General features: G+C 48.4%; 6 protein-coding genes across 6 annotated transcripts; 2 read left to right on the plus strand and 4 right to left on the minus strand.

Moving 5' to 3' along the window:
• Positions 1-612: 612 nt before the first annotated feature.
• N7518_005989 (cytochrome P450) lies at positions 613-2,365 on the minus strand (the record flags this gene model as incomplete). Its single annotated transcript, XM_057186916.1, has 4 exons — positions 613-675; positions 741-1,868; positions 1,916-2,133; positions 2,185-2,365. The coding sequence occupies 4 exons, from the start codon at positions 2,363-2,365 to the stop codon at positions 613-615; spliced, it is 1,590 nt and encodes a 529-aa protein (XP_057038619.1).
• A 685-nt stretch (positions 2,366-3,050) lies between these two features.
• N7518_005990 (uncharacterized protein) lies at positions 3,051-3,527 on the plus strand (the record flags this gene model as incomplete). Its single annotated transcript, XM_057186917.1, has 1 exon — positions 3,051-3,527. One exon carries the CDS (start codon positions 3,051-3,053, stop codon positions 3,525-3,527), a length of 477 nt encoding a protein of 158 aa, XP_057038620.1.
• A 1,437-nt stretch (positions 3,528-4,964) lies between these two features.
• On the minus strand, positions 4,965-6,064 carry N7518_005991 (uncharacterized protein; the record flags this gene model as incomplete). The annotated part of the gene is made up of 2 exons (XM_057186918.1): positions 4,965-5,927; positions 6,002-6,064. 2 exons carry the CDS (start codon positions 6,062-6,064, stop codon positions 4,965-4,967), a joined length of 1,026 nt encoding a protein of 341 aa, XP_057038621.1.
• Positions 6,065-8,346: 2,282 nt separating this feature from the next.
• N7518_005992 (uncharacterized protein) lies at positions 8,347-10,530 on the plus strand (the record flags this gene model as incomplete). The annotated part of the gene is made up of 4 exons (XM_057186919.1): positions 8,347-9,095; positions 9,148-9,667; positions 9,722-9,865; positions 9,913-10,530. The coding sequence occupies 4 exons, from the start codon at positions 8,347-8,349 to the stop codon at positions 10,528-10,530; spliced, it is 2,031 nt and encodes a 676-aa protein (XP_057038622.1).
• Positions 10,531-10,767: 237 nt separating this feature from the next.
• On the minus strand, positions 10,768-11,856 carry N7518_005993 (putative 26S proteasome-associated ubiquitin C-terminal hydrolase; the record flags this gene model as incomplete). Its single annotated transcript, XM_057186920.1, has 4 exons — positions 10,768-10,872; positions 10,901-11,579; positions 11,670-11,764; positions 11,815-11,856. The coding sequence occupies 4 exons, from the start codon at positions 11,854-11,856 to the stop codon at positions 10,768-10,770; spliced, it is 921 nt and encodes a 306-aa protein (XP_057038623.1).
• A 902-nt stretch (positions 11,857-12,758) lies between these two features.
• N7518_005994 (bifunctional folylpolyglutamate synthase/dihydrofolate synthase) lies at positions 12,759-14,312 on the minus strand (the record flags this gene model as incomplete). Its single annotated transcript, XM_057186921.1, has 4 exons — positions 12,759-13,107; positions 13,160-14,046; positions 14,093-14,254; positions 14,301-14,312. The coding sequence occupies 4 exons, from the start codon at positions 14,310-14,312 to the stop codon at positions 12,759-12,761; spliced, it is 1,410 nt and encodes a 469-aa protein (XP_057038624.1).
• Between the last annotated feature and the right edge of the window lie 865 nt (positions 14,313-15,177).

Genomic DNA, 15,177 nt, shown 5'->3' on the forward strand with positions numbered 1-15,177 from the left:
AGTGATCGGCGTAGCCGATCTCCGTCCGGGGAGGAGAGGTGCAAAAGTCTCGTATATGGTACCGAGTATAGTGGCGTGTATTTCTGTGCTGAGCCTCTCTTCGTGAATAGCATCTTGGTTTATTTGCCTAAGCGATGTTCGTCCTCTGCAATTGTCCCTTGCTTTGTGGTCACGAGACAACATCTATCTATAGATTTTCAGAATACTTTACTATTGAGTGTTTAATCCACACCGTCTATACGGAGTAGCTCTTTGGCTGTCTCAGGGAAAAAACCCCTATAATGACGATAGTCGCCTGACAGCCTTGACTATTGGTTTGTCTTTTCAGCCCAACGGGTCTGTTTCTCCGCTTGACTGACATCTGACATCTGGGCAGTAGCCCTTGGCTGCAGTAAATGTCTCAGAAGATGCCCAGCTGTCGCTCTTCATAAGAATTCTGGATATTGCCAAAGAGCGCGTTCTGCCAAATATGAGGTAGGACAGATGTAGCCTAGTGGGAAAATACGCTGTAGATTTTCCACACCGGTCTTCTGAACATATGTATTACATATGAGGCTTCATAAATTTAGAAGTCTGCATTCTGACCAATATAGAACGCTGTTCTATTGGATTCTATGTTGCTATTTTCACCCGCATCCTCATTCCATCCACTGGCTTGGAGGTGATCTCCAGTGTCTGAACTTGTTAGTAACGCATATCACTTCTCAAGGCCTAGACCTGCAGGTCCGCTGAGTACTTACATTATACAGCTCGGACTCGACTTCGTATTGTCCGTTTTCTTTTTTAATTGGCGCACCTGACTCATCCCTCTTGGTTGACCCAAGTCCTACTTTCTCCCAATTATATCGCCGTGCGGCACATGCGAGAATCACAAGTGCTTCGATGTTCGCCAGCTCTTGTCCAATACAGTTGCGGGGACCACGCTCAAAAGGCCGCCAAGCACTGGCCGGTATAGAGCCTGTTTCCAACCAGCGTTGGGGAATAAACTCATCGCTTTTGTCACCGTACACAGCTTGGTCACGCTGTATAAGCTTCTGGCAGTTGTATAGCATCAAACCATCTAGACACTTATCTTCACCATTCGGTAATCGAACGCTCAGCCCAGTGTTTGGGGTGGAAAATCGCGCTGTCGCAGCTGGTGGGTACAGCCGAAGAATTTCCTTGATAACGGCAGAGGTGTAGGTCATTCTTTGGAGAACATTCTCTCCGTGTTCTAAGATTTGATTTCGAATGTGAGTCGGGTGCGTATCAGGACCGAATATCTCGTCCAGTTCCATGCAAACACGGCGCAAGGCATGCGGGGTTCGAGCTAGCTCGTAGAATGTCCATTGTAACAAAATGCTTGTTGTATCATGACCGGCAAATAGAAAAGTCTTGAGTTGATCGCAAGTCCGGTCTAAAACTTCGGGCGTTAACTCTTGCGTTTCGACTAGACTTAGAGCAAGGACACTGCGAGACAGATTTTGTGAAGTTGACTGCTCCTCAAACTTTTCCTTGATACGCTCTTTGATCTGCGCACCAAGTTGGCGAGAAAGCAACTTTCTCTGGAGAGGAAGTAATAATTTCCATCCGCTGTGGCCGGAACGATAGGTTGAGCCTAGTTTGCGGAAGAGTCGAACGATTGCACTTTGGTTCTCTTCTCCGAGTTGAGCATCCAGATCAATGTCCATGGTGACGGCGCCGATAATGTCAAATGTCAAATTCGTACATAGTTCATCCAGTAGGAACTCCTCATTAGTGCTCGCATAATGGTCGAGCTTCGTCAAGAAAAGCTGCGTCTTGTCCAGAATACATGGCAGCAGACTGATGAGGTGCTTATGGGCAAATCCCGGGTTGAACTGTTTGCGAAGGCTTTTCCACTCTTCGTTCTGACTCCAGTTAGTGTAGTCTAGATGTACCTCGACCTTCAACCTACCTCTGCAAGAACAATCGAGAGTGGGCCCATCATGTCACTATACCAGCGAGACGTGGGTGATTTTGGCGGACTGTACGGAAACAGCTTGGAGCTTTTCGCTACTTGCTCTGCAACATCATGATCGCAGATCACGCACATAGGATGGCTCACTGGTCGCAAATCGACAACAAATAGCGCCGGCTTGCCGAGAGAATCATGCATAGCTTTGAGAGTTTCGTCTATCAATTACAGTCAGTTTTATATTCCTTGGTAAATACGCTTTAACCGACCGATGTGGATGTTTGGTCGATTTGTCTTCATGAGTTTGTCGAGCGTGGACAAATGCCCCCATAGTAGCGATGGTGGAAGCTGGGGCAACCAGGCATACTGTTCCGTTCGGCAATATGTAATTTTTCTCCAGAGATAGAAAAGAAGAAGTGGAAGGATCGTAGCGACTAGAGTCCAGGCCATTGTTGACATGACCGAATAATCGTGATGGAAGCCCGGGAAGGCAAGATCCACTCGCTTGCATTATTATTGTGCTAAATAGTTATGCAGTTGGATGACAAAGATTATGAAGACTAACTAACTCAACTTACTACAAGAGTAGTCGGCCTCTGTCCTTGACGATATAGGATTTATCTGCTTCCAGATGATATCACAGATGTTATATATTTTCCCCTATGTTATGGTATCATTGAAAATGGGAAAAAGTGTAAGCCCCACGACTTGTATAAGCAGGCAAATGTGCGAAGCACTCATAGATTCATTCCCTTAGTTCCTATTTGCTCGCGATACAATCAATTACTATACCCTTGCACATGCACAGAACAAAGTAAGGGGCATTTTAGGCATCTATCCTGCCGTATTAGGATTAGTATTGTTGATGCTTTTGCGACATATAATTGTTGAGACCGTTTTTGCCTCAGTTGATTTTGCTGAGCTTCGCTCAACAAACTATTAGGACCTACTCCCTACCTTGTTTGATCTTCCTTTATACACAGCAAGCACACAATACAACCCATCTAGGCATGGTTTCATTTCCCATCAATGATTCTCTTTTATCTAACTCGAGTTCTCATCTCCATCTCCAGATCCCGACATTCGAACACATCGAAATTTATCATCCCTCAGTGCAAATACCAAAGTCTGGAGCATGGCGACCATAGGCAGCCTTTCTGACATACGAAATGAGATCTTGGGGAGTGACACTGCGAAACGAATCGTGCTCAAAGTGAGAACTAAGCATCTGGATTCTCAAGACTATCGCGCCTCAGCCAACGGAGTTATCAGCGCGGTTTTTCCTGGCTGGGAAGATGACCCGCGGGTTCTGCCTGTCGCTGTTGATGTATGGCATAGCCGCACCTACATTGTCGTCGACATTAACCATCTTGACTACGACTTCAACACGGCCCACAAAATCAAAAAGGTCTTCCCAGTCTACATACTCCGTCATGGGAAAAAGCGTGGTTGGATTCTTATCAGATGGCCTCGAGAGGATGAGCCCCTTGGTGACAAAGTCATGTATCGGTACAACGTCCATGGTTGGGATGCCAAAACGCCTCTCCTAGAAGACCACCACTCAATTATCGTGCATGCCAATCCCCGCAACCTTGATGAGCAACCGTTATGAATGAAGTGAAGGGCTACCGAGTTCTCTGAGTTCACATGCCCACTGCTCTACTGAATTGCTTGGAGGCCAAATCTTGGAGAAGGATGACGAGTTCTGTTTCATCTGAAAACGCCCGCTGGAAATACCTTGAAGATAATGGGAGTCAATGTCTATTTCTTTCCATATCATTGTTGTCTTGATATACCAAATTATGTAGTGTAATGAGAGAATCCCAACATCATGTAGCTGCCCGGTTTCGATTCCCTGAAAGCGGAAGATATAACATCGACTCAGACTAGGGCCATAGTACGGATCCTTCAGTGGAGATCGTCTCCAACGCTTCTATATCAGCGATGATGATACTGCCATTGAAGAGCTGCTAAGACGATGGCAAAGAAGCCTTGAGCAATGCAGGATATGAGTTATTTGAATTCTTCGAAGTAATGCCTGATACTGTCGACTTTGGGCATTTTAGGCAGCTCTCTTGCCGTTTTGGAATTAGTGTAACAGAGCCATATATAACAAGGGATGGGCTTGCGACCTGCATCCATCATTCACCCACAGCCTTTTATCCATCTCGAGTTCTCTACCAAAGATTTCTATTTTGAACACATCCGAATATCCTCAGTGCAAACACCAAACCCGTGGCCATATGGTGTTCATAGGTAGCATTTCCGATATACGGAAAGAGATCTTCGAAAATGACATTACAAGACGAATTGTGATCAGATTGAGGACCCAAAATCTGGATTCTGAAGATTATCGCGTCTCAGCTAAGGGACTTTTCAGCGATCCTGCACCGCCCTATTTATTTCTCTCGCAAACCTTGTCTCGAACAGCGCTTTATCAAGCCCATCACGGGATATCCATTTTCGTTTGCGATTTGGTGAGATTGCTCCCAGAATCGGCCGCAAACTAAGGATTTCAGCCCTTTCGAAGTCAAAAAAGACAACCTTTTTGCTTTCTGGATTGTAGAACCAATTCCGCGGCGCCGGGTCCTTATGGACAATACTAAGGCGGTATATCTGTGAGAGCGACTCTTTCATCTTGGCTATTAAGGAGTCTTACCTCATTTCCCTAAGTGCCAGATCGAGAGGCTGCCCACCCGGACTCAACAGTATCATATGCTTGAGATATACGATACCAGCGGTCGACGATTTGCACCTGAGATGTTGTGCAGTAGTGACAGTGCAGAAACTGGTGAAGCGATGCACGCACGACTGGGGCACCATGCGGCGGATGAGAGTTGATGAAGTGACGAAGTTGAGGACGGAGGAGTATTGATGAAAGAAGGAAAGGCAGAAGGGATGAAAGAGGAGTAACAAATAGGGAGGGGTCAAAGTGAGGGTGAGAAGTCAGTGTTTGCTCTCACTTCTAGTATGCTGGCTCCCTCATGAAGTGAGAGGCGAGGGGAGCCAGGTATGAAGTTTGTTTGTTTAACTGGAGTCCACTGGGTGGTCACCGGGGAGCGGGCCGCCGTCGTGCACCGATAATCGCTAAATCCGCAGCCCCTAAAACAATGTCGTGCTCGCCGACCGCCGGCGCTCGGTGCATGAGAGTGGGGAAATCAAGGATCAAAGGGGCGCCTGTCACCACCCCGTTCTCAAACGACGCTCTCTGGGTGCATCGAAGGACTCTTGCCGGACCATTTCGGGTTGAATGGACAAGGGACTGGTTAATAACCTCAGTCCAAACCTCAAAATCGACGCGGTACGGATCGTCGATTGTCACGTCGATCAATACGACGAGTTTGGTTTCTTGGTGGGTATTTGCATACCACCAATGGGCATCCCGGCGGAGTGCGTCCGAGGGCTCAGAAGCCCCAACCTCAAGCACGAGGGATGGATACTCGTCGGCGGCCGAATCGACACGGGCGTCGTACGGACCGAGTGCCCAATCTGGCTCCTTGCTGCATGCAACTCCGGGCGTTCGTTCTGAGCCTTGGCCGGTGAAATCTCCATTTTGCAACCACAAGCCCATAGAATTGAGATGGCCAAGAACGATAGTGCTGAAATTGCAGATTATACGTTCGTGCTGTCTGCCCGGCATTATTTTCAATAACACAGCGGACTCGGCGTGAGCGACTGTAGTTCGAACACCTGGGAAGAGTTCAGTGTCTCTTTCGATCTCGGCGAAGAGGTGTTGCGGGATTTTGTGGACCCAGATGTATTGTGATGGTCGGGGGTTAGGCGCGTCGAGGGTGTTCTTGTCAAATTCGGCCTTCAACTCTTTAATTTCGTCGTAGATATCCTCCAGAGAGCGCGGGCGAAGTATTCTTGCGTCTGGGGGTACGAAAAGATCGTGCGATTCTCCTAGAAATGGCCGGCAAGATGATTGGGGTGGGGACGTGTTTACAGTGGTCTTTGAGCCGCCAGAAGCAGAGGTCGAATCGCTGAGGTTAGAACCGCTTGACAGGTTTGCCTAGAATCGATCGAATCGAATCATGTTAGATCATGTGTCTGTAGGGGAAAAGGGCCAGAGGATTATGGACGAACCTGGGCGAGAGTCGACGTTCGTGTCCCTCCCATCGTGCCTTCCGTATCCTGTGGTTTATCCATTATGAAGTTGATATATGGGCTAGCCTGTCGAGCTTTGAGTTGTATTGGATATGGTGTCGCGAAGATATTCAGATCGTTGACCTTAGAAGTCAACCTCCGAGCAGCGCTGATGTAAGGACAATGTTGACGTCGACAGATAACTACATGTAGTTACAGTGACTGTTCATAAGTTTTAACACCCCCATAAAGCCCCACCCATATACCGCCTTCCTATACAGTCTACACCGCCGTACAAAATGCGCAGCAAGCATGGGAAATGATTGGTTTAAAGCATCTAAAGCATCTCTGAGACAATACTTCACCGAGTACAGGCTATCATTGACAGTCAGGGGTGGTATATACCATATTAGTAGATACTAGTTTCAATTTATGGAGTTTTAGACTGGCAGAATATTACATAATCTAAGGGTGTGGGGCTAGGGGGTGTTAAAACTTATGAACAGTCACTGTAACTAACTACTGTAGAACCTTGGAATGCTGCAAGAGGATGTCACTTATCTGATAATGTATCCTTCGTAATTTGCCCAATATTGACTCAACTCGCAGAAGAAAGAACGGATACTCTTTGAGAACCTCTCTGGTTTCTGTACTGAGCTTACTGAGCCGGAGTTCTATCCAAGCCACCCGCTTAGAAAGGAAAAATGCCGATATCAGCGCCAGTACTAAGTATCAAAGATAATCCAACTAACCAATTCGATCAATTTGTCTCATTATTCATATACAGGAAGTACAGCTACGATAAAAGACAGTTTCTGAAGGTAAGAATCCAGGAAGATTGAGTGGTTTCATAGAGTCTATATATAGAGGTCAGTATACCTAGCTCCTAGGTTATAGAAAGCTTATCGGAAAAAAATAAAAGAAAAACAAAGTCCAAGAAGGGTCTTGACCACGACCGTAAGGCTATGTTACCCAGTGATGGTAGCTCCTGATCTACGTAAAAGCAAACGGGGAATGATCTTATTCCCTAAAAATGTACATTGGTAAGGTGTAGGGAATGCCCGCACCTACTCTACCCGTTGAAGACCGGTCAGACCATGTTCTTTTACTATTATACGATAGCCAAGAATTTGGCCAGATGAAGATAGCTTGTTTAATTTACTCCTGCAAGGTATCATTGTAGCTCACTTATCTGATACGAGGGTCTGTCACTATTCTGTAGTGTTCCGAGAACACCCTGGTGTATAGACACAAAAGCCTGACGATGACCCCACAGCAGCAGTTCTTAATGATTGCAGCACTATTGAAACTTTTCATTTTCTCTCACCAACCATCCGTTCGAGTCTTGTAGGAAGCGATGCTCCTCTTCCAAGCGTATTTTGCTGGCCGACTTGATCGTGTAGCACTCCCACAGACACAGATAGAGGTCCAGAAGGTCGACGGCAGAGGACGACTTTGAATAAGGATGGCTTTGTAAGGTGTTCCCTGATTAGGAAAATGATCCGCGGATTCTATTTCTTGCTATTGACGTATGGGATCAACGTACCTTCATTGTCATCGACATCAATCATTGATGTTTCCAACTGGTTCCCTTCAGTCCGGATATCCCGAGACAGATGGAAACAGGTTATCTGCCTGATTATCCAGGCACCAAACAGTCACCTGAGCAATAAGCATCCAGTTTTTTTTCGCCGCTTTTTTTTTTATGTTGTACATATTCCCCCACCATCAGGGACTAGACACGGCATTTTCTTTCGTTCTGGTCTCCGTTGACGCTGTACTTTTTAACATTGAATTCCCCAGGTTTCGTCACTTTGGATCTGTGGTAGCATTCCAGGGACCGCATCCGATTGACTTGACGTCTCCGTTCGCTTGTCCACCCGTGGTTTTAAGGGGTCCAATTAATTTCCACCTCTCCCCTGAATCATTTCGACTGGACACTTGTCGGCTAGAATCCGATTTCGCAACTGGTCGCGTGCGCCAAAGATAAGCCATTGAGCCTCCGTGTCTTGGCTTACACGTGCACATACCATTCTCAACTCACAGGTAGGGCTCCCGTCCCCTTTCTCGCACGTTCCGTGTGCGACTCTCGTGTAGATAAGGAATCCCACCGTATCGCTCTGTGTTCTTTCAAGTACACCTTGCCCCCTTTCTTGTAATTCGACTCGACTCTCGCTCCAGCAGCACTCGAACCATTGGCCTTCTTTAATCCTAACCATACTAATTCCCAACAGATTCATCTACGGCTCGGATATCAATTTGACCAAGGCTTGCACGCAAGTGGAACCGTTGTCGGCTCCCCGCCAGACAGAATTGCCCCAAAGCCCATTACGCAACTATTCATCATGCCTTCTCTGGATGATCTTTCGACTCTCATACTTCGCGAGGACCAAGAACACCCCAGATCCGAGGAAGATTCCCAAGGTCTATTCCAGCAAGTATACGAATGGCTACACCATGAGAAAGCCAGACGACAGAATCGTAAAGTACGCAAAGCCGAAGCAACCTCCCATGCGACAAACGAGAACGAGTCAACCGAAGAGAACGCCGTTTTAGAAAGACCTAGCTCGAACACCTCGAACACCTCGGAGAACACCTTTTCCCTGGATAAACTGGAAAGAATCCTCCTCCAATATGCGACTGCCCGACCTAGAAGTGCACTGGGCTCCCACAGACAACCTGTCAAACGGCAGTCTCGGCATCGTCTTAGAGGCTTGAGAAGAGGCTCGGCCTCCGAGTCTGAACTCACAGATGCCGACGGGGCCCCGCCAAGCGTGGAAGCTTCCCTGGATAATACAAAGACGCTTGCGTACACCGGTGGCGCTGCAGTAGAAGAGAACACTGACTCCAGCGCGAGTGTGAAACAAGGAAAGGATGCCGAGGCTTGGGTGGTTTTCAAGTCCGAGATCGTACGTCTTGTACACACTCTGCAGCTGAAGGGCTGGCGCAGGGTTCCCGCGGATTTGGCGTCAGAGATTGAAGTGGTCAGGCTCAGCGGTGCCCTCACGAACGCCGTGTATGTAGTTGCGCCGCCCAAGAATCTGCCTCCTTCAAAGACCGATAGCAACAGTCTGGTTTCAAGGAAGCGCCCACCGTAAGCAACGAATTTCCCCCCTCGCTTGGAGACACATCTAATTGGATTACAGGAAGCTTCTCTTGCGTATCTACGGTCCTCAAGTCGATCATCTAATCGACCGAGAGAATGAGCTGCAAATTCTTCGTCGTCTCGGAAAGAAGAATATTGGCCCACGCATTCTCGGAACCTTCACTAATGGCCGGTTCGAAGAGTACTTTGAGGCTCGCCCACTCACTCCCAAGGAGCTGCGGATGCCTGAAACGGCGAGGCAGGTTGCCAAGCGGATGAGAGAATTGCATGATGGCGTTGAACTTCTTGAAGAAGAACGCGAAGGCGGACCTATGATCTTCAAGAACTGGGATAAATGGGTGGACCGTTGCGAGCAAGTGATGAACTGGCTGGATAAAGAAATCGAATCCCCTCAAAACGAGGCCAAAGCCGCATCGGAACCATGGCGTCGCCGCGGCTATGTCTGCGGCGTAATGTGGGACGTGTTCCGCAAAGCCGTGGATAACTACCGACTTTGGCTGGTTAACAGCTCTGGTGGAATGGCCGAGATCAAGCGACAGCTAGTGTTTGCGCATAATGATGTAAGTTCATCTCTTCCAAGTGCACCTTCCTGGGAATTTTACTGACTTGTTTAGACTCAATATGGCAATCTACTTCGCATGGAGCCGGCCACAGAGTCACCGCTGCTTTTGCCTGCAAATGAACATAAACAGCTGATCGTCATCGACTTTGAGTACTCTTCGGCCAATACACCTGGACTCGAGTTCGCCAACCACTTTGTAAGTCTAACCCAACTACTAATTTAAATGGATGCTAACCACAACAGACCGAGTGGTGTTACAACTACCACGACGAAGAGCGCTCATGGGCTTGCAACAACCGCAACTACCCAACATCAGAGGAGCAGTACCATTTCGTGTCGACCTACCTCACCCACCGACCTTCCAGCGCAGGCGGACTTATCTCACCTCTATCCTCGCCGACCATTCGCGCTCGCCCTCCTGTTGCGCTCGCACCATTGGACTTGGACGAGGGTTCGGATAGACCCAGCTCTCGGCTTTCCCAAAATGAGCAGTCTAAAGAGGCTGAACTCGACGCCGAGGTACGATTCCTCATGAAGCAGACCCGGATGTGGCGGGCGATGAACTCCGCGCAGTGGGTAGCTTGGGGTATCGTCCAGGCCAAGGTGCCTGGCATGGAAGAAGGTATTGCTGAGATGCTCGCTGCTCGTAACGGGCCAAGCGACGGCAATGACGATGACACTAAGACGCCGGCTGTGGTCGATATCGAAGAAGAAGATGACGGGGACTTTGACTACCTGGCTTACGCACAGGACCGAGTCATGTTCTTCTGGGGTGATCTGCTGTCACTGAATCTGATCAAACCAGAGGAACTGCCCGCGCCTTTACTGGAGCACATAAAGTCGCGGCTTGTCACATACTAGGAGGAGAACTTACGATAATCTTGACGGAGACTTGTTCATACATATCATGAATTACAGAGTGGACGCCAGTACATAGCACTGCGTCAATCGGTGACTTATCACACCTACATGTATCTACTACACAATAGCGTTGGGGTTTCAACATCATCATCGAATACCATATCTTGTCTTACATCATTTCCAATCATCTCTAGGGTATCTGAAATGCCATTGTAGATAAGCAGCCAACATCCAACCCTACCTCCGCATCTCAAGCTTCTTCCTCGTCTCCTTCTTCGCACCCTCAACCCACTCCCCATAAGCCTTCCCCTCCGGATCCTTCTCCTTAACCCCGACAACCCCCTTCAAAACCTCCCCCAATAAACCCAACAAAATTACACCGTCTGAGCGTATTCTCCCACTGCCACGCCGCCCTCTTCCTCTCCTCCCTCTCCAGCGTCTCCACATCCCCAATCTCCCTCGCCCTCCCACGCGGATCCCTCACAACAGCCATAAGATTAAAATGCGTTTCCTCAGGCGGGTAGCGCGCAATCCGCCTCTGCAGAACCTCAATAACCCTCTCGGGAAACTCAGCCGCGCCGCACGGACCATGGCTAATAGGATGCGGCTGCAGCCCATCCAACTCATACAACGTCCCATTGACCGGTGTATAAGCAATGAAGTGATAAACGTCCGCACCCTTCTCGTCGTCCTGCGGACGCGCCGTCTCGTCGGCGAACGGGCTCGCGCGCGCGAAGCTATTGTGCGCGCTGCGGATCGCTTCCGAGTTCGACAGCGCCTCGCCGCGCAGCTCGGGCGGGAACCCCGTTGTGAAGTCTTTGAAGGAGCGCAGCTCGTCACCGAGCTCGATTGCTGGCTGTGGCGATGCTGGGTCGTCGTGGTTGAGGATTACGGAGAGGATCGCTTGCGTGCCGCAGGCGTTTTGGATCGTCTGCGCCGCGAAGAAGAGCTTGTCTGTTGCGGCGGGGTCGTAGGTTCCGTCTAGGGGGCTTCGGCGCGTGCGCCGGAAGCTTCGCGGGTCCATTTGAAGAGGAAGATTACGCCGTAGACTGTGCTGTTTGGGGTTAGTTTTGTGGACTGGTTTTGGTTGTGGGGTATTTTATTGGAATTGCGGGGTTTGGGAGGTTTGTGTTGCTTACCCTAGTGCCCGTATCGTGTCTGCATCTAGGGAGATGAGCTCTTCGAATTGCGTGTCTTTTACTCCAAGTGTTTCGATCAGAGAGGTGAAGAGACCCTAGCTTGGGTTACTATGCTGCTTTGGATGGATAGTAGGGTTGATGGTACCTCGTCTGACTCGATGGTGCTCCAGCCACCTACATCAGCCATTTTGACTGTCTGTGATGGATGCGAAGGACGATTGAATGGAAGGTGTTGTGTTGTCGATATGAGCGCTTGAAGTTGCTTTCTTCCCTAAATGGGAATGCGGTTATGTCATTGTCACGTGAAGAATAATTGTGATAGCTTCCAGTCACGTGCGTCCCACTATCATAGAGCTGTTTACCTTTCAATTTGAAAATACACGACGAGATCAATTTGATTACCAATGAACACAATTCTTCGTGTAGGCGCTTCAGAGTTGATTCTAATGGTATCGCTTTGTTCTTGGTCTGCAACATCCCTACATCATAACAGTTCTTAGAGCTCCTGGCAGGTCAAGGCGGGCATCGATCATCTTCATATTGTCCATAACGATATCCACCAAGACAACGTTATGTTTACAGATCGAGAGGGGCATATGGCAGTGATAATCGACTTTGATTCCTGTGCTTTCAAGGGAGATCCGCTCACAAACAAACAGGGCCTACTGCCGGAGGTACCAGCACTGCGGAATTCGAGAATGATGATTTCAGCTTGGAAATGCTACGGAGAGAACTTGACCTAAAGCAAAATTAGATTGTGCTTGGTCAAATGGTGGATGGGTAGTCACTCTATTAATGAAACCGTATACACTGAGAAGCAATAGGATGATCGCAACGTGGAAATCCCCCATGTCCCTGCATTCTGTTCCCCCAGCTGCGATGGGTCGCGGAGAAAAGTTCCCTCATGTTTGCAAGTATTGATCTCAGAAGTGAGAGGCCTGCTATTGCGGCAAGATACTGAAATGGACTATGACGCTTTTGATCTTTCTCTCAAGATCTAGAGGGTGACTTTGAATAGCGCTATTATAAGAATGATAAAGGTAATCATCTATCATTCGGGAGTCCTCGATGACAGGGCACAAGCTGATTCTAGAAAGGCTCATTCTTGACTATCTCCAGGGCGGCTTCTACCAAGTATAGGCTTCCTGTCACCAAGATCTGTCCTCCCATACCAATCCTCTTGGCATGATCAATGCCATTTCTGACACTATGTGCCATATAAATGGTGGTTGTAGGCCAATGCTCCCTCCAGAACTGGGCATATTCTTCCGACCATCCGTTCGGAGTGGCAAAATGATTGTCATATTCAATCTTTTCGACGAATATGACATGCTGGATTTGCAGTTGTAGAGAGTTCCCTAACGTTTTTAGTATATCTTTCCAGTCACGCGTTCGCTTCGGTGAAAAATGACCAAAGATAAGAACCCGGACAGAGCTGCTAGTCCAGGCCATTGTTAGATTACTCACTGGTGATGCCAAAGGGAACCTACCTTGTGCTGGCCACCCGGTTATACCATTTTGCGACTACTTCCATACTTGTCTCGTTGTGTGCTCCGTCCAAATACCACCTGCAGCCACCGTAATCGATAATGTCGAAGCGTCCAGGCCAGCAGCACTTCTCAATACCAGCTAAGACGTCCTGTCCGTCGAGCGAGTGATCACGTAGGTAGAGAAACCTACGCGCAATTTGCATAGCCAGCGCGCAGTTTTCTAGCTGTTCAAGTGGCAGGTCTTTAATGTGAACGTCTTTAACGAATTCAAGCAACGTCCCCTTAACATCTCTGATGAATTGGAGTGACGCCCCCATTTCTAAAGCCCGGCGCTCAATCTCGCTTTCTACCTCTTGATCCTGCGAAACTGAGAGTGCAAGAACCCCCTTTTTAAAGATTCCACTTTTATGCCATGCAATATGCTTCAAGGCTCTTCCTAGGTTTTCGACGTGGTCCATGCCAATCTTCGTTATGGCAGTGATGGCAGGACGGTCAACGAAATTGGTTGCGTCGAACTGACCACCATGGTGGGTCTCGCAGATAACAACGTCGACGCCTTCTTCAATGAACGTGTGGAACGCCAAGATGGCCAACATCTGGAGAAACCCAGGGGTCTTGGTATCGGTCGGGAGCGTGTTAGAGTCGAGAGACAGGCCACTGTATACTTCAAAGAAACGCCTGGCGAAGAGATCCTCTGGCAATGGATTCGAATCAATTCGGATTCTATTCCGAGGCCACAGACTAGGCGATGTGTACAGACCGATCTTCCGCGTAAGTCCATTTCTTTTCGCATGCTCACGCAAGAAGCAGTCGACATAGGCGCATGTGCTACCCTTGCCTTTTGTTCCGGCGACATGAATGACATTCAAGCGATTAATGTTTTCGGACTAGTATCCGTTAGTAAATTTCAAGTGATGGAAATATCGCGCATACATCATGCCCAAGGGTTAGTAGCCAGTCTCTCATACCAAGGAGAGGTTCTGTCCCTTTTAAGGTAGAAGCATTTGGGGCCCTTGGGACGCTTGGCGACGACGACAGCGTCGCCGACGAATCGGGGAATGGCCGCCGGCACTGTTGAAGCAATCTGATTGCTTTCTAGGCCCGTTAGAATCGGCATATCACCCACGATAAATAAGCCTACTTGGTATGTCATGTTCGACGTGGGTCTGCCTTTGTTCTGTTGAGATGTGACCCTTGCAGTCCTCGGGATTTGCTGAGACAGCTAAAGTGGTTCCTAAGGCGACAACTGGAGCTGGATGTTTTCATAAGTGAGGATTTTGGCATTAGACATGTGATTATGGCAGTAGTTAACTATATACGGAGTAACTAGTTAACTACTCGGTGTTTAGACACCCCATGGTGAGTATTGGTTGCGGAATGAGATCACATGACTTACACGTGCTGGGAAATTGGCAGGAACGGATGATCCTTTATCCGTAGGCATGGCTGCCCAACGAGAAACCCTACAACATAGACATGAAAACTCTCATAACGGCTGTCGACTCTATTACCTTTCCGACCTGGAATGATGGCTCTCGGGTCTCTGGTCTTGATTGATTTTGTAGTATGTATTACCGTCGTGATACCGTAGTCAACAAGCAGCCCTCCCTCAAACATATACACAAGTAAATGCACGAGTTGATGGGAGACAATGCGTTGATAGGGGTACGGAGTAAACAGTACCTAAACAGTACCAAGTCCCTATTAGGCAGGCCGAGAAACAAAGTGTGTCTGCTTAAGGTGTAGACTGTAGACTGTGTTGGAATTCTACTGTGTCCGCCACGAATTCAATAGCGTATGTGGTAAGCCGTGTGGCCTGTCAGATCTTTGGATCACCAGATGGAGATTTAGCCTCCGGAATCTAGACTCTGGATACATCGCCCAAAGTCTGTATCAAAATCCCGCTTTGACCGTCATAAAAAAGCAAATCCATCTGGCCGGCCTCACAGATAACAACCACGCAGCGGCAAGCCCTGAGTCTGGAGAATCATAGCTAATTACGATAGCTGCGGTAACAT

The sequence above is a fragment of the Penicillium psychrosexuale genome, assembly GCF_028828465.1.
Source record: "Penicillium psychrosexuale strain IBT 29551 chromosome Unknown utg000004l, whole genome shotgun sequence".
NCBI classification, from domain to species: Eukaryota; Fungi; Ascomycota; class Eurotiomycetes; order Eurotiales; family Aspergillaceae; genus Penicillium; species Penicillium psychrosexuale.